We start from the raw sequence: 20,060 nt of genomic DNA on the forward strand, positions 1-20,060 counted from the left end.
AATCTATCAAACACTGTGGGTATACTATGTTAATCTATCAAACACTGTGGGTATACTATGTTAATCTATCAAACACTGTGGATACACTATGTTAATCTATCAAACACTGTGGGTATACTATGTTAATCTATCAAACACTGTGGATACACTATGTTAATCTATCAAACACTGTGGGTATACTATGTTAATCTATCAAACACTGTGGGTACACTATGTTAATCTATCAAACACTGTGGGTATACTCTGTTAATCTATCAAACACTGTGGATACACTATGTTAATCTATCAAACACTGTGGATACACTATGTTAATCTATCAAACACTGTGGGTATACTATGTTAATCTATCAAACACTGTGGATACACTATGTTAATCTATCAAACACTGGGTATACTATGTTAATCTATCAAACACTGTGGATACACTATGTTAATCTATCAAACACTGTGGGTACACTATGTTAATCTATCAAACACTGTGGGTATACTATGTTAATCTATCAAACACTGTGGATACACTATGTTAATCTATCAAACACTGTGGATACACTATGTTAATCTATCAAACACTGTGGATACACTATGTTAATCTATCAAACACTGTGGGTATACTATGTTATTCTATCAAACACTGTGGATACACTATGTTAATCTATCAAACACTGTGGGTATACTATGTTAATCTATCAAACACTGTGGGTATACTATGTTAATCTATCAAACACTGTGGGTATACTATGTTAATCTATCAAACACTGTGGGTATACTATGTTAATCTATCAAACACTGTGGATACACTATGTTAATCTATCAAACACTGTGGGTATACTATGTTAATCTATCAAACACTGTGGGTATACTATGTTAATCTATCAAACACTGTGGGTATACTCTGTTAATCTATCAAACACTGTGGATACACTATGTTAATCTATCAAACACTGTGGATACACTATGTTAATCTATCAAACACTGTGGATACACTATGTTAATCTATCAAACACTGTGGGTATACTCTGTTAATCTATCAAACACTGTGGATACACTATGTTAATCTATCAAACACTGTGGATACACTATGTTAATCTATCAAACACTGTGGGTATACTCTGTTAATCTATCAAACACTGTGGATACACTATGTTGTTGAGATCAATAAATCTGAATCTGATTCCTAAGTATTGTCTGGAGTTATAGGAAGAGATTGGCCAGGCTAAGTGTTCATTCACTGTAGTGTGGGAGAATGAGGAGTGACCTTCCAGAAATATTGAAACGATGAGGTGTGTAGATCTGGTGGATGGTAACGGTCTTTTCCCTGGGGCAGAGGAGTTCCGATCTGGATTCTTCCACGCATTCGTGAAAGAATGGAACTTAGAAATAAACTCACACGCCAATCCTCAGCTGTTGATTGGCTAGTGACCCTCTATGAAGTCAGACACACACGCATTGCAGTACATGATAGAATTCTCATCCCAGCCTATTATACATTTTATTTTTTTTCCCGAAATAATACTCCCCGCCTTCACACTTGGGAATAAGAGGATGTAACTCTAGAAAGCTGTACATTTATGAGGGTCCATTTGAGTTTGTTTAGCCTGAGGCTACCCTGACCAGGGTGGGAACAAAAGGGTTACCCTGGTAATGCCAGAGTGTAGAGTTACTGACATATATAATGCAGCAAGTATGAAGCTTGTCGGCTTTCACATCAGGGTAGCTCTCAAGGAGGCTGAAGGTGTGCTTGCCGGTTGGCCATAGGAGCATCATCCTTCCCTTGAGGTATGTCTAACTCATAAACAGGATTTAAATCAAGGGTTGCCAACCTTTTTTATACCATGGAGACTTACCTTTAACCAAAGGTGTGTGGACCCCAGTTTGGGAACCAAATGGAGATTCATTTAATATTGTTGTATTATGAAATACAGTAAAGAACACTGGCTCGCGATAAGGCACTGATCTCCATGGATTTTGTTCTTGGTATATTTGACGGGATTTGCTGGGGTCCACGGCATTGGAAAGTAAAATGCTTTTAGCGGCTAATCGCCTCAACTCTGAACTGATTTCACAACCTACAGACTCACTCTCAATGAATCTTTACAATTCGTGTTCTCAGTTATTTTTAATTCTTACAATTTTCCTTGCTTTGCACATTGGTTGTTTGTCAGTCTTTGTTTTACTTATGATTTTCATAAATACTATTTATTTTTATTTTTCTGTGAACGTCTGCAGGAAAATGAATCTCAAGGTAGTATATGGTGACGTTTACATAGTTTGATAATAAACTTTGACTTTGACCATTAAATGTAACCGAGAGTTTGAAAATTCTGTGAGGGCTGGGTATGCAAATTTGACTTAATTCTATTTGTATTATTTGATTTTTAATACAAAGCCTAGTTTCCTTCTTCTATAGCTCTGCTAAACTTCTTGCGGATTACCTGGATCTTTTCCTCAGGTTTATCGCACTGAGTTTAGGCATGTTTTTCTCCAATCTGGGGCAAAAACCCCTTCCCACATCAAAGTACTGGTTAGAAAGCAAGATCAGGGCTTCAAAGCTGAAATAATTACCCTAAACAGAATAGATTCTGCGGATGCTGGAAATCCAGAGCAACACACACAAAATGCTGGAGGAGCTCAGCAGGTCAGGCCATTACTTTGGAGAGGAATAAACAGTCAATGTTTCGGACTGAGACCCTTCAAGTTTGATTGTCTGTGTTCAGCTGACTCAGTGTGAAATGAGGAACTGCTTTGTGCTTGTTCTTGCAGAAACACGGCTCCAGGACAACATCCCGTGCACCGTCAATCTGCAGGCCATAACACTCTAGGACATGCTAATATTACTTTGTGACTGTATGTGCTATATGTACCGTGTGCTGAACATTTCTGTATGTACTGTGTTTTGCAGCTTGGCCCCAGAGAAAGCCTGTTTCATTTAGCTGAATAGGGTATGTGTGTATAGTTGAAAGACAATTAAACGAACATAATAATTTTCCTGGGCTTAATCCAGAACTAGTTTTTCAATTTTATCAAAGTCATGCAGGTCTGTAATGCTCATCTGCTGATGAGAGATAATAATTATGGAGCTCTTTCCATACAGACGATGTAGTTTAAAGTGTTTTACAATGTGATAACTTGCAAGCATAAAAGCAAAAGGCAAAATGATATTAGCTAAAAGTAAAGTAAAAAAAAAACAGGTTTTGATCTGGCTTTTAAAGGTGTCAACTGAGTCTGCATCCATTATGGTTATAGAGTTCCACAGATTAGGAGCAGAGTTCAAAAAAGCTGACTTGCCAATTATCTGCTGAGGGAGATTGTTTAAATTTAAGAGACTGGCTGAAGAAGAGCTGTGAGCTTGAGCAGGATTATAAAACAAAAATGATTTTGTGATGTACTCCAGTCCCAGACCATTAAGAGCTTTAAAGACGAGTAAGAGAACTTTAAAATCAATTTTAGAAGATACAGGAAGCCAGTGCAGAGTAGCTGGAATGACAGTGAAACTTCATCCTGGTTTTGGTTAGAAGTCTAGCAGCTTGACGGAGGTGAAATTGAAGTTGTAGTTTGGATGAAGTTTAGATGAATTATTGAACTCCTGGTGTCTGAACATATCTTTTCTGTGCTCGTTACAGATACCACACAATGGGATCTCTTACATACATCAAGATTCTGGTGTTAATGGCTATTGCACAAGGTAAGGTCAGATTGACAGAGTCTGATATTGTGAAATGCTTGGCAGAATTTAGTTTTTATTATTTAATAATTTCTTCCATTTGTTTTTATTTTTTCACCATTCATTTTGCTTTTTTGCTGATTTATACAGATCTGCCCAGACTTCAGGGCAGCCACAATGGCCCAGCATTATTTCAGCTCAGGTCGTCAGAGTTCAATTCTGGTGTCATACGTAAGAAAGTTTGTACTTTCCTCCCGTGAGCATGTGTCTTTTCTCCGGGTGCTCCGGTTTCTAAAGACATGTGGGTTACTAGGTTGATTGGTCATGGTAAATCATCCTATGATTAGGCTCGGATTAAATCAGTGGGTTGCTGGTGGTGCAGCTCATTGGGCCCAAAAAGATTATATCTCTAAATAAATAATTGCACAATTTATCAATGACAACATCAGTCAATAACTTGCTTTAACCAATTTAGTTCATTGGCAGTATCTGATACTGAATTTCAAAATGACATGTAAAAACTGGGACAAGGTTACACTGAGTAGACACTGGGGGAAATCTGCTCAAGAGGGAGCTGTGTCATGTGAGAACGATCTCTACTGTATCACAGAGAACAAATGGCAGCTGTGAAAGGAGAAACTGAACAACTAAACTACCCAAATACCAACCACAGTCACCACCTACTCTTGCCCACATTGCACCAGAATATGTGGATCCCAGATCGGCCTCTACAGTGACCTGAGGACCCACCAATAGACAATCCCTACAGTCACCTGAGGTCCCACCAATAGACAACCCCTACGGTCACCTGAGGACCCACCAATAGACAACACCTACGGTCACCTGAGGACCACCAATAGACAACCCCTACGGTCACCTGAGGACCCACCAATAGACAATCCCTACAGACACCTGAGGACCCACCAATAGACAATCCCTACAGTCACCTGAGGACCCACCAATAGACAACCCCTACAGTCACCTGAGGACCACCAATAGACAATCCCTACGGTCACCTGAGGACCCACCAATAGACAACCCCTACAGTCACCTGAGGACCCACCAATAGACAATCCCTACAGTCACCTGAGGACCCACCAATAGACAATCCCTACGATCACCTGAGGACCCACCAATAGACAACCCCTACAGTCACCTGAGGACCCACCAATAGACAATCCCTACGGTCACGAGGACTCACCAATAGACAATCCCTACGGTCACTTGAGGACCCACCAATAGACAACCCCTACGGTCACCTGAGGACCACCAATAGACAACCCCTACGGTCACCTGAGGACCACCAATAGACAATCCCTACAGTCACCTGAGGACCCACCAATAGACAATCCCTACGGTCACCTGAGGACCCACCAATAGACAATCCCTACGGTCACCTGAGGACCCACCAATGGACAATCCCTACAGTCACCTGAGGACCCACCAATAGACAATCCCTACGGTCACCTGAGGACCCACCAATAGACAATCCCTACAGTCACATGAGGACCCACCAATAGACAATCCCTACGGTGACCTGAGGACCCACCAATAGACAATCCCTACGGTCACCTGAGGACTCACCAATAGACAATCCCTACAGTCACCTGAGGACACACCAATAGACAATCCCTACGGTGACCTGGGACCCACCAATAGACAATCCCTACGGTGACCTGAGGACCCACCAATAGACAACCCCTACAGTCACCTGAGGACCCACCAATAGACAACCCCTACGGTCACCTGATGACCCACCAATAGACAATCCCTACAGTCACCTGAGGACCCACCAATAGACAACCCCTACATTCACCTGAGGACCCACCAATAGACAATCCCTACGGTCACCTGAGGACCCACCAATAGACAACCCCTACAGTCACCTGAGGACCCACCAATAGACAACCCCTACAGTCACCTGAGGACCCACCAATAGACAATCCCTACCGTCACCTGAGGACCCACCAATAGACAATCCCTACGGTCACCTGAGGACCCACCAATAGACAATCCCTACAGTCACCTGAGGACCCACCAATAGACAAACCCTACGGTCACCTGAGGACCCACCAATAGACAAACCCTACGGTCACCTGAGGACCCACCAATAGACAATCCCTACGGTCACCTGAGGACCCACCAATAGACAATCCCTACAGTCACCTGAGGACCCACCAATAGACAATCCCTACGGTCACCTGAGGACCCACCAATAGACAATCCCTACAGTCACCTGAGGACCCACCAATAGACAATCCCTACAATCACCTGAGGACTCACCAATAAACAATCCCTACAGTCACCTGAGGACCCACCAATAGACAATCCCTACGGTCACCTGAGGACCACCAATAGACAAACCCTACAGTCACCTGAGGACTCACCAATAAACAATCCCTACAGTCACCTGAGGACCCACCAATAGACAATCCCTACGGTCACCTGAGGACCACCAATAGACAATCCCTACAGTCACCTGAGGACCCACCAATAGACAACCCCTACGGTCACCTGAGGACCCACCAATAGACAACCCCTACAGTCACCTGAGGACCCACCAATAGACAATCCCTACGGTCACCTGAGGACCCACCAATAGACAATCCCTACGGTCACCTGAGGACCCACCAATAGACAACCCCTACGGTCACCTGAGGGCCCACCAATAGACAATCCCTACGGTCACCTGAGGACCAATAGACAACCCCTACGATCACCTGAGGACCCACCATTAGACAATCCCTACGATCACCTGAGGACCCACCAGTAGACAATCCCTACGATCACCTGAGGACCCACCAATAGACAATCCCTACGGTCACCTGAGGACCCACCAATAGACAATCCCTACGGTCACCTGAGGACCCACCAATAGACAACCCCTACGGTCACCTGAGGACCACCAATAGACAACCCCTACGGTCACCTGAGGACCACCAATAGACAATCCCTACGGTCACCTGAGGACCCACCAATAGACAATCCCTACGGTCACCTGAGGACCCACCAATGGACAATCCCTACAGTCACCTGAGGACCCACCAATAGACAATCCCTACAGTCACCTGAGGACCCACCAATAGACAATCCCTACGATCACCTGAGGACCCACCAATAGACAACCCCTACAGTCACCTGAGGACCCACCAATAGACAATCCCTACAGTCACCTGAGGACCCACCAATAGACAATCCCTACGGTCACGAGGACTCACCAATAGACAATCCCTACGGTCACCTGAGGACCCACCAATAGACAACCCCTACGGTCACCTGAGGACCACCAATAGACAACCCCTACGGTCACCTGAGGACCACCAATAGACAATCCCTACAGTCACCTGAGGACCCACCAATAGACAATCCCTACGGTCACCTGAGGACCCACCAATAGACAATCCCTACGGTCACCTGAGGACCCACCAATGGACAATCCCTACAGTCACCTGAGGACCCACCAATAGACAATCCCTACGGTCACCTGAGGACCCACCAATAGACAATCCCTACAGTCACATGAGGACCCACCAATAGACAATCCCTACGGTGACCTGAGGACCCACCAATAGACAATCCCTACGGTCACCTGAGGACTCACCAATAGACAATCCCTACAGTCACCTGAGGACACACCAATAGACAATCCCTACGGTGACCTGGGACCCACCAATAGACAATCCCTACGGTGACCTGAGGACCCACCAATAGACAACCCCTACAGTCACCTGAGGACCCACCAATAGACAACCCCTACGGTCACCTGATGACCCACCAATAGACAATCCCTACAGTCACCTGAGGACCCACCAATAGACAACCCCTACATTCACCTGAGGACCCACCAATAGACAATCCCTACGGTCACCTGAGGACCACCAATAGACAATCCCTACGGTCACCTGAGGACCCACCAATAGACAATCCCTACGGTCACCTGAGGACCCACCAATGGACAATCCCTACGGTCACCTGAGGACCCACCAATAGACAATCCCTACAGTCACCTGAGGACCCACCAATAGACAATCCCTACGATCACCTGAGGACCCACCAATAGACAACCCCTACAGTCACCTGAGGACCCACCAATAGACAATCCCTACAGTCACCTGAGGACCCACCAATAGACAATCCCTACGGTCACGAGGACTCACCAATAGACAATCCCTACGGTCACCTGAGGACCCACCAATAGACAATCCCTACGGTCACCTGAGGACCCACCAATGGACAATCCCTACAGTCACCTGAGGACCCACCAATAGACAACCCCTACATTCACCTGAGGACCCACCAATAGACAATCCCTACGGTCACCTGAGGACCCACCAATAGACAACCCCTACGGTCACCTGAGGACCCACCAATAGACAACCCCTACAGTCACCTGAGGACCCACCAATAGACAATCCCTACCGTCACCTGAGGACCCACCAATAGACAATCCCTACGGTCACCTGAGGACCCACCAATAGACAATCCCTACGGTCACCTGAGGACCCACCAATAGACAAACCCTACGGTCACCTGAGGACCCACCAATAGACAAACCCTACGGTCACCTGAGGACCCACCAATAGACAATCCCTACGGTCACCTGAGGACCCACCAATAGACAATCCCTACAGTCACCTGAGGACCCACCAATAGACAATCCCTACGGTCACCTGAGGACCCACCAATAGACAATCCCTACAGTCACCTGAGGACCCACCAATAGACAATCCCTACAATCACCTGAGGACTCACCAATAAACAATCCCTACAGTCACCTGAGGACCCACCAATAGACAATCCCTACGGTCACCTGAGGACCACCAATAGACAAACCCTACAGTCACCTGAGGACTCACCAATAAACAATCCCTACAGTCACCTGAGGACCCACCAATAGACAATCCCTACGGTCACCTGAGGACCACCAATAGACAATCCCTACAGTCACCTGAGGACCCACCAATAGACAAACCCTACGGTCACCTGAGGACCCACCAATAGACAAACCCTACGATCACCTGAGGACCCACCAATAGACAATCCCTACGATCACCTGAGGACCCACCAATAGACAATCCCTACGGTCACCTGAGGACCCACCAATAGACAATCCCTACGGTCACCTGAGGACCCACCAATAGACAACCCCTACGGTCACCTGAGGGCCCACCAATAGACAATCCCTACGGTCACCTGAGGACCAATAGACAACCCCTACGGTCACCTGAGGACCCACCATTAGACAATCCCTACGATCACCTGAGGACTCACCAATAGTCAACTCCTGAGGAGAACTTCATACCCACCTTAAGTAATTATACTACTATATTTTCTATTGACAATAAAGAGGAAATGAAATGCAAAGAATCTTGAGCGCTCAAGATCCCGCACATGGACTGTCTGTCCCACTCCCATGAGGGAGGAGGCTACGTAGCATCCACACCAGGATCACCAGGCTCAAAAACAGGTACTTTCCCCAAGCAGTAAGGCTGATCAACACCTCCACCCACTAACCCACCCCTCCACACCCCCAAGCACCACTATATCATTTCCTGTCAGTCACCTTATGTACAGACATTCCTGTGCCTAGTGTCACTTTATGGACATACAATCGGTCTATATGTATAAATTATTTTACATATTTATTGTGTTTTTTGTACTGCCTTGGATCTGGAGAAACAATTACTTTGTTCTCCTTTACACTTGTGAACTGGAAATGAGATTAAACACTCTTCGTTATACCTCTTCACACCCTGCCAAATGTAAAAATTCTATTCCCTATTCCCAGTTCCTCCGTCTCCGCTGCATCTGTTCCCAGGATGATGCTTTCCGTTCCAGGACATCCCAAATGTCTTCTTTCTTTAAGAATCGTGGTTTCCCTTCTGCCATCATCAACGATGCCCTTACCCACATCTCCTCCATTTTCCGCACTTCGGCCTTCACCCCATCCTCCCGTCACCACAACAGGGACCATGTTCCCCTTGTCCTCACCTACCACCCCACCAGCCTCCGGATCCAGCATATTATCCTTCGCAACTTCCACCACCTTCAACAGGACCCCACCACCAAGGACATCTTTTGCTCTCTACCCCTTTCTGCTTTTCGCAGGGATCGTTCCCTCCGCAACAGCCTGGTCCACACATCCCTCCCCACAGATCTCCCACCTGGTACTTATCCCTGTAAGCGCAAGTGCTACACCTGTCCCTACACCTCCCCTCTTACCACCATTCAGGACCCCAAACAGTCCTTCCAGGTGAGGCAACACTTCACTTGTGAGTCTGTTGGGGTAATCTATTGCATCCGGTTCTCCCGGTGCGGCCTCCTCTACATCGGCGAGACCCGACGCAGATTGGGGGACTGCTTCATTGAGCACCTCCACTCAGTTCACCAGAATAGACAGGTTCTCCTGGTTGCCACTCACTTCAACTCTGCTTCACACTCCCATTCGGATATGTCCATACATGGCCTCCTCTACTGCCATGATGAGGCCAAACTCAGGCTGGAGAAGCAACACCTCATATACCATCCGGGTAGTCTCCAGCCCCTTGGTATGAACATCGAATTCTCCAACTTCCATTAATTCCCTCCCTCTCCCTTCCCCCATCGTACCTTCACTCTGTCTCTTCTTCAAGCTGCCTATCACCTCTCTCATGATTCTGCCTTCTACTACCCATAGTGCTTTCCCCTTAGATTCCTTCTTCACCTCTACTGCCTGTCCCCTCCCTGCTTCCCCTCTCCCACCCCTTGATCTTTCCTCTGATTGGTTTCCCACCCTCCCCCCACCTTCTTCATGGGGCCCCTGCCCCCTCCCTCTTCAGTCCTGACGAAGGGTCTCAGCCCGAAACGTTGACTGCTCATTTCAACGGATGCTGCCCGATCTGCTGAGTTCATCCAGCTTGTTTGTATGTGTTGATTAAACACTCTTGATTCTTGAGTGCTTTGTTAGTTACAGGAGGGAGCAGGTTAATGAATTTTTGTTCTTACAAAGGAACATAATTTTGGTGATCTGTGAACAAGAGGTGAAGTGAGTAAAAGTTGAGAATTTGATTGCAGGAGGTTGGAGCGCAGTTACAATTATTAAAGTTCTAAGGTTTTGAAAGTTCTTCACAGTACAATGTATGTTTTACCTGAATCACATTTAGCTTCAGATTGTTGGCCCTAAGACATTGACTCCTAATGCAGTCTACAAGTCATTGCTTCACTCCAGAAAATCATTGTTCTTTGTTCGAGCTGAGTTATTAGAGCCCATAGCGGCTGAACAGGACTTCATGATCAGGGAGGGAGTTCCCAAATGCAGCTCCCCCCAACTCCTTATTCTGGCTTCTGCCCCTTCCCTTTCCAACCCTGATTACCGAAGGCCAGAGTGGTTTCATTTTGCCAACAATTAAGCAGATATGAAATGATTGAAAGGAAGTGTCCATTCGGTGTGAGTTATTTAAAAAGTAGAAATATAAATGAATGTGAATATAAAGGAGTAGGGTAGGAAGTTGGGCCAAGAATTGAGCATTGGGTACAACACAAAGCATCATTTAATTCTTTATGGATTAAGTTTGACATTGAAGAAACTGTTCGGCCTGGATGATGTGTGAAGGCAACAACTCTGAAATCCGCCAGAGGATCATAAAGCAGTTCCTTCATTTGTTCTGTGTCATGTTGAATGACGTGGATGATCACAGTCTTTCTACGGCTATGATTGTTTTTGGCAAATTTTTCGACAGAACAGGTTTGTCATTGCCTTCTTCTGGGCAGTGTCTTTACAAGACGGGTGATCCCAGCCATTATCAATACTCTTCAGAGATTGTCTGCCTGGTGTCAGTGGTTGCATATCAAGGACGTGATCTGCACCGGCTGCTCATAAGACCATCCACCACCTGCTCCCACGGCTTCACATGATACTGATCGGGGACTAATCAGCTACTACATGATAGCAGAGGGACTGAGTGCCTCACATCTCCTTTGGTAAAGACATACCTTCACCCTTCCAGTCCCAAACTAAATCCTGAAAAAAAAACATGAATTTATGAAAATAGTTCAGTAAACAAAATTCCAAAGCTAATTAGTTTTATAGATCATATGGTCATAGTCATAAAGTACGACAGCACAGAAACAGACCCTTTGGCCCATCTAGTCCTTGTTGACCTGATCTTCCGCCTAGTTCTTTCGACCTGCTCCCAGATTATATCCATCCAAATCCCTCCATCTCTCCAAACTTAGTTTAATGTTACAATTGAACCCACATCCTCCACTTCCGCTGGCAGCTTGCTCCACAATTGCATGACCCTCTGAATGAACCAGTTTTGCTCAGATTTCTCTTAGAGATTTCCCCTCTTACCCTAAACCCATGACCTCTAGTTCTTGTCTCATTCACCCTGAGGGGGAAAAGCCCGCTTGCATTCACCCTGTCTATACCCCTCGTATCTGGTATCCCACAATGTTCAGCAGAACAACAGCCCCTTTCCCACCCATCCAGCCACTCTCACACATATAGAGTCCTCCAACTCCAGGGAACAGGCTGCCTCCAGGCCTCCAACCATCATTCCTCAGACTTGCAGAGATCTGGCTTCCAATCAGAAGCACGAGGGAATCTGCAGATGCTGGAAATGCAAGCAAATTGCTGGTGGAACTCAGCAGGCCAGGGAGCTTCTATGGAAAAGTATAGTCTGCGTTTTGGGCCAGTACCCTTCATATGGACCATTATCTGGCTTCATCCTCTTTTGTCTGGTCCAAACTCAAAGACTCGCAGACCTTCGACCTCTAGACATGCTGATCCCTAGACTTTCACTTCCAGCTTCAACGTCCAGACTTCACTGACCTCTGGGTATCAGTCCCAGGACTCATTGATCATGGAACTTTGATCTCTGGACTCTAGACAACAAATGGGACAGAGACACAGGAGATTCTGCAGATGATGGAAATCCAAAGCAACGCGTACAAAGTGCTGGAGGAACTCAGCAGGTCAGGCAGCGTCTGTGGGGGGAATAAAGAGTCGACATTTCAAGGACAGACCGTTCATCAAGACTGAGCTATTCCAACAAATGGAACAGAGATGTATCAGTGCACTAGGAGACACCCAAAATGATGGGTTAGACCCACATGCCACATGATCACCAATGCCTCTACTTTCTGAGGAGACTGAAGACAGCTGGACTATGCATATCTATAGTCTACATATCTATCGTTGTATCTACTCTACATATCTATCATTGCATCATTCTACAGACGTGCAGTAGAGAGCATCCTGACAAACTGTGAAACTGCACTGTGGTGGACAGGAAGGATCTACAATCGGTTGTCAAATCTGCCCAGCACATCGCTGGCACCAGCTTACCCCCCCCCCTCCCCCCATCAAAGACATATATACAGAAAGGTGATGGAAAAGGGCCAATAATGTCAGAAAGGATCCCACACACCCTGCTCATGGACTGTTTGTCCTATTCCCATCAGTGAGTAGCACCCACACCAGGACCACCAGACACAAAAAGAGTTACTCTCCCCAAGCAGTGAGGCTAATCAACACCTCCACCCACTAACCCACCCCTCCACACCCCCAACCACCACGACTTTATCATTTCCTGTCAGTCACCTTATGTACAGACACTCCTGTGCCTAGCATCACTTTATGGACATACCATCAATCTATATAAGCTACCTTTATGTATTTATATTCATTGTGTTTTTTAATTATTGTGTTCCTTATCTTATTGTGTTTCTTTGTGCTGCATTGGGTCAGTTCTCCTTCACACTCACATACTGGAAATGACAGTAAACAACGTTGAATGGTATAACGTTAACTTAGTGTACACTGCATAGTGAGAGGTAAAAACAAAGTGGCCCCCCAACGAAATAAAAGAATGCCACAGAGGAATGAGGTAACATTACTTTCACATTGGAATTGGTTTACTATTGTCACATGTACGGCGATACAGTGAAAAGCTTGTCATGCAAACTGTTCACACAGATCAGATCATTACACAATGCATTGAGGTAGAACAAGGAAAATCAGTAACAGAATGCAGGACGAAGTGTAACAGCTACTGAGAAAGAGCAGGTAAACAGTAAGGTGCAACTGCCAGTTATGCCGCTGCCATTTAGGGCAGCAATGAAGGTCCTCCATCTTTGGCAGAGTTCAGGGCTTCCTTCATCAGTCAGTAACTTCCCCTCAGTTTTCACTACTACAAGTCCCGGGTGAAGGCTCAGGAATATCGTCACACTCAGATGTAGAAGGATTCTTCATTGCTGTTTCCATCACAATTTTGTTTTACCGGTCAGGGTTATTTGCCCTGAGTTGAACCCCCAAACCTGGAGGACCAGTTGACCACTCTTCGTCTGACCTCTACCCTTTGACCTGTTTTGCATGAGTGAACCTACCAAGAGCCAAGGCATAAAGCCTTGACTGCAACCAACAGAGCTCTCTGGGTCATTGAGACATACAAGCCTCCAAACCACAACAATGTGTGGTCCTCTTGGAGGAAGCAATGAAGTGCAGGATCATAATGAGATAAATTGTGAGGTCAAAGGTCTACCTTATCATATAAAGCAGGGGTTCCCAAATTTTTTTATGCCATGCACCCCTGCAATTAGCCGAGGTTGGGAACCACCGAGATAAAGGAATCATTTAATAGTCTTATTGTGGGGTAGAAGCTGCCCTGAGTCTGGTGGTAACTACTTTCAGGCTTTTGTACCTTATGCCCAATGGGAGGTGAGGGGAGGAGAGAGAGTCCCGTGTTTGCCCATTATCCATTAAATGGGAGGGCATAGTGGTGTAGTGGTTAGCACAACGTTTTACAGTACCAGCAATCTGTGTTCTATTCCTGCTGCTGCCTGTAAGGAGTTTGTAGTTCTCCCCATGACCACGTGCTCCGATTTCCTCCCACGGTCTAAAGACATACCAGTTAGTAGGTTAATTAATCATTGTAAATTGCCCCATGATTAGGCTCGGATTAAACTGGGGGATAGCTGGTGGTGCAGTTCAAAGGGCCTGTTCCACACTGTATCTCAATAAAAAAATAAAATATCCGAGGTGGGGCATTTTGATGATGCTGGCTGCTTTACAGAGGCAGTGAGAAGTATAGACAGAGTCCATAGAGGGGAGGCTGGTCTCTGTGCTGTGCTGAGCTGCGTCCACAACTCTCCGCATTTCCTGCGGTCACCAAGCTGAGATACATCCAGGTAGAATGCTGGTGGAGATGAAATAATACAGTAGGTAAAGACATAGTACTGAAAAGGAGATTAGTTTTATTTATCACGTGTATATTGAAACATTGGAACACAGTGAAATGTGTCATATGCATCAATGACTAACACAGTCTGAGGATGTCACCACACCTCTGGTTACTGGGCCACACACACGTTACTGGGCCACACACATGTTACTGGGCCACACACACATTACTGGGCCACACACACACACATTACTGGGCCACACACACACGTTACTGGGCCACACACACATTACTGGGCCACACACACTACTGGGCCACACACACATTACTGGGCCACACACGTTACTGGGCCACACACACACGTTACTGGGCCACACACACATTACTGGGCCACACACACTACTGGGCCACACACACATTACTGGGCTTCCCACAAAGGATGTTGACAAATAAAAGTCAGTCAAATTTCCTAGAACCAGGAAAAATCGATAATTGCCCCAGTTTTCCAATCCCCCTGGATACTGTAGATTGTTCAGAGTACTGGAGGATGTAAGTTCTGTTAGGGTTGTGGTGACGCAATGGTTAAGTTACTGGACCACCACTATCTGTAAGGAGTTTGTACCTTCTCCCCATGACCGTGTGCGTTTCCTCTCATAGTCCAAAGACGTGCCGGTTGGTAGGTTAATTGATTCTTTTAAAATAGTCCTGATGCACCATCAATAATTCACTCTGAGATGTAAAGGCGAGATATCGGCTTTTATTGACTGGAAGAAGGAACAAGCAGTGAGTGACCACCATACTGCATCCCGGAGACTGAGAGGCTGGGCTCTGACCTCAATCACCTTTATACAGGGGTCTGTGGGAGGAGCCACAGGAGCAGTCAGCAGGGGGTGTGTCCAGACAGGGATATGTAGTTCACCACAAATCCCATGATTGGGCCAGTGTTAGATTGGGGTTTACTGGGTGGCTTGTCTCAAAGGGCCGGAAGGGCCTATCTCAATGCTAAAAAATAGAAAGGTGTGATCCACTGATGCACGGAACTGACTTTGAATCCCTTTGTTGAAGGGTTAAAGAGTGTTAGAGATCTATGAGAACAGCAGTGAACTGTCAGGAAAGTTCATTGGCTGCATTCTACCATCGCTGCAGGGTTTGTGTGTGTCCAGAACAAAGACACAGGCAGGAAAAAAAATCATTGCAGACACTACCCACCTTGCAAACTGCCTTTTCCAAACGCTCTCTCTGGAAAGTGCTGCAGGGCTAGTAAAGCAACAGTTAGAAGTTTCTTCCCCCAGACAGTTCATCTGATCAATCATTCTAGTAGCTTCCCACCTCCCTCTATCTCACTGCACTGAGCTGTAAACACTTTAAATCACTTTTTATAATACTGTTTACATTGTAAATACATGCTGGTATTAATGTATCTATCCATATTTCATTCCATACTTTAACCTCTAACTTACTTTAAAATAATTCTTTATTCTTTATCATTGCTGAACATAAAGCAGTCCAGCACAGGAACAGACCTTATGGCCCACAGCGTTGTACAGAAACAATTAAATTAGTTATCAAATGGCCAACTAAATTAATCTCTTCTTCCTATACGACGTCAATATCCTTCCATTTTCCTCACATTCGTGTACCTTTCTGAATATCTCATAAAAGTCTGTAATATTTCTGCCTCTACCACTACCGCAGGCACTCACCACTCTCTGTGCAAACAACTTGCCCTTTGAAATTACCCCCTCTCACCTTAAATGCATGCCCGCTGGTATTAGACATTTCAGCCCTGGAAAAAGATTTTGTCTGTCTACTCTATCTATGCCTTATGAATCTCTATAAGATCTCCTCTCAATCTCTCTCGTTACAGCACACACCCTCTAATCCAGGCAGCATCCTGTTAAATCTCCTCTGCACTCTCTCCAAAATCTTGACATCCTTCCTATAATGGGGTGACCAGAATGTATGCAATGCTCCAGATGCGGCCTAACCAGAGTTTTATAAAGATGCAACATAACCTCCCGACTTTTGAACTCAATGTCTTGACTAATAAAGGCAAGCAGACTGTATGCCTTCTTAATCCCCCTTTTATCCCGTGTAGACACACTTATATTGTTTTTTGTTGCATGTCAGGCCCTGACCAACACTCCATAACAAATTCTAATACGTGTACTCTGAATTTCCAGCATCTGCAGAATCTCTTGTGTTTATGATAAAGTAGTGGTGGTTGGGGTGTGGAAGGGTGGGTTAGTGGGTGGAGGTGTTGATCAGCCTTCCTGCTTGGGGAAAGTAACTGATTTTGAGTCTGGTGGTCCTGACATTGATGCTACGTAGCCTCCTCACTGATGGGAGTGGGAAAAATGGTCCATGAGCAGGGTGGGTGGGATCCTTTATGGTATTACTGGCCATTTTCCAGAACCTTTTTATATACGTGTGTGTCCTTGATGGTGGGTAAGCTGGTGCCGGTGATACGTTGGGCAGTTTTGACTGCCCGTTGTCGAGCCTTCCTGCCCATTACAGAGCTGTTTCTGTATCACGCAGTGATGCAGCTTGTTAGAGTGTTCTCTACTACGCATCTCTAGAAGGACAGATCCATTTTCTTAAAGATTACAGTCTCGACACAGCTGTAAGTCATAATGCTCTGCAATTTTGTAGAGTAAGATCTTTTTCAACTCTGCCTTTATCAAGACCTGTTCTATACCTATTATTATATCAGCTCTGTGAAAGGTTATTTTTGTATTCACTTTAACAGGTACCAGCATGAAAAGACGCTGATCGTTGTTGATCAGCAAGAAAACAGAATTTTCCACAGGAATCACTCTTCATACACTGGATTTATTTTGATGTAGAGTCAAAGGGTCATATAGCACCACAGCACAGAAACAGGCCCTTCAGCCCATCTAGTCCATGCCAGACTATTAATCTGCCTAGTCCCATCGACCCAAAGTTTTTACAGTTATATAAAGAGTAAAAGGAAAGTGAGATTTGATAGTGGAGCAATGGAAAATTATGCTGGTGAGGTAGTAATGGGGGACAAATAAATGGCAGTTGAATGTAATGAGTACTTTGCATTAGTCTTCAGAGTAGAAGACACTAGTAGTGTGACAGAGGTCAATGAGTGTCAGGGAGCAGGAGTGAGTGCCATTGCTATTACAAAGGAAAAAGTTCAGGGCAAACTCTAGGGTCTTAAGGTGGAAAGTCACCTGGACCAGATGGATGACATCCCAGAGTCCTCAGAGAGGTTACTGAAGAGATAATGGATGCATTAATCATGATCGTTCAAGAATCACTTGATTCTGGCATGGTCCTGGAGGACTATAAGATTGTAAATGTCACACCATTCTCAAGAAGGGAGGAAGGCAAAGTAGGGGAAATTATAGGCCAGATAGCCTAACCTCTGTGGTTGGGAAAATGTTGGAGTTGATGATTAAGGATGAGGTTTCAGAGTACTTGGAGACTAATGATAAAATAAGTCAAAGTCAGCATGGTTTCAGTTGAGGGAAATCTTGCCTGACAAATTTGTTAGAGTTTCTCGAGGAAGTAACAAGCAGGGTGGACAAAGGAGAGACAGTGGATGTCATTTACTTGGATTTTCCGAAGGCATTTGATGAGGTGCTGCACATGAGGCTGCTCAACAAGATAAAATCCTGTGGTGTTACAGGAAAGATACTGACATGGATAGAGGAATGGCTGACAGGCAGGAGGCAGTGAGTGGGAATAAAACAGACCATTTTCTGGTTGGTCCGGTGACTAGTGGTGATCCTCAGGGGTCAGTATTGGGACCACTACTTTTCATAGTGTTTGTCAATTATTTGGATAATGGAATTGATGGTTTTGTAGCAAGGTTTTCAGATGATATGAAGATAGGTGGAGGGGTAGGTAGTGCTGAGGAAGCAATGCATTTGCAGTAGAACTTAGACAAATTAGGAAGAATGGCACAGAAGTGACAAATGGAATACCGTGTTGGGAAATGTATGATCATGCATTTTGGTAAAAGGAACAGTAGTGCGGACTATTATCTAAATGGGGAGAAGGTTCAAACATCAGAGGTGCAGAGGGACTTGGGAGTCCTCGTGCAAGGCTCCCAGAAGGTTAATTTACAGGTTGAGTCTGTGGTAAAGAAGGCAAATGCAATATTGGCATTTATTTCAAGGGGAATAGAATATAAAAACAAGGAGATAATGCTGAGCCTTTATAAGACACCAGTCAGGCTGCACTTGGAGTATTGTCAACAGTTTTGGGCCCCATATCTCAGAACGGATGGGTTATCATTGGAGAGAGTCCAGAGGAGGTTCATGAGGATGATTCCAGAAGTGACGGGGTTAACGTATGAGGAGTGTTTGGCAGTTTTGGGCCTGTGCTTGCTGGAATTTAGAAGAATGCAGGGGGGAATCTCATTGAAACCTACCAAATCTTGAAAGGACAAGATAAGGTGGATGTGGAGAGGATGCTTCCTATTGTGGGGGTATCCAGAACTAGAAGGCACAGCCTCAGAATTGAGGGGTGAGCTTTTAGAACAGTGATAAGGAGGAATTTCTTTTAGCCTGACAGTGGTGAATCTATAGAATGCCCTATCACAGACGGCAGTGGAGGCCAGGTCTGTGGGTATATTTAAGGTGGAAGTTGTTTCCTGATCGATTCGGGCGTCAAAGGATATGGCGAGAAGGCAGGTGTATAGAGTAGAGTGGGATCCGGGATCAGCCATGATGGAATGGCAGAGAAGAATCAATGGGCTGAATGGCCTAATTCTGCTCACATGTCTTAAATGTGATAGATTTATTTGTGGTGTGTGACATGGTGACAGTACAATGTAAAATAATTTCTGTCTTTGTGGAACTGCTAAGCAGCTTCAAGTTCCTACGTATCAACATGTCAGAGAACCTATCCTGGGCCCAACATGTGAATGCAGTCGTGAAGAAAGCTTGCTAGCGTTTCATGAGGGGTTTGAGGAGACTTGGTATGTCACCATAGACATTCGTACCATGGAGACCAGTCTAACTGATTGCATCATTGTCTGGTGTGGAGGGGCGACTGCACAGGATCAAAAAAAGCTGCAGAAAGTAGCAAACTCAACCATCTCCACCATGGGCACCAGCTTTCCCAGCATCCAGGACATCTTCAAAAGTCAAAGCCTGAAGAAGGTGGTATCCATCACCCAGGACACGCCCTCTTCTCATTGCTACCGTCAGGGAGGAGATACAGGAGCCTTAAGACACTAATTTTTTCCCCTCTGCCAACAG

At 45.3% G+C, this 20,060-nt stretch overlaps 1 protein-coding gene across 7 annotated transcripts in view; it reads left to right on the top strand.

Annotated features, from left to right (window-relative positions):
• Window positions 1-20,060, top strand: part of LOC132382273 (trypsin-3) — a 45,038-nt gene that overhangs the window by 15,497 nt on the left and 9,481 nt on the right. For 3 of the 7 annotated variants that reach the window (XM_059952348.1, XM_059952351.1, XM_059952350.1), the window contains 2 exons: window positions 3,621-3,682; window positions 3,812-3,892. In XM_059952348.1, the coding sequence (XP_059808331.1) occupies window positions 3,621-3,682; window positions 3,812-3,892 (143 nt within the window). Of the gene's footprint in view, window positions 1-2,916; window positions 2,940-3,620; window positions 3,683-3,811; window positions 3,893-20,060 lie in introns of those variants that run through there. The other 4 variants (XM_059952349.1, XM_059952353.1, XM_059952352.1 and 1 more) reach the window with 2 other exon arrangements.

Source organism: Hypanus sabinus, chromosome 27, assembly GCF_030144855.1.
Source record: "Hypanus sabinus isolate sHypSab1 chromosome 27, sHypSab1.hap1, whole genome shotgun sequence".
NCBI classification, from domain to species: Eukaryota; Metazoa; Chordata; class Chondrichthyes; order Myliobatiformes; family Dasyatidae; genus Hypanus; species Hypanus sabinus.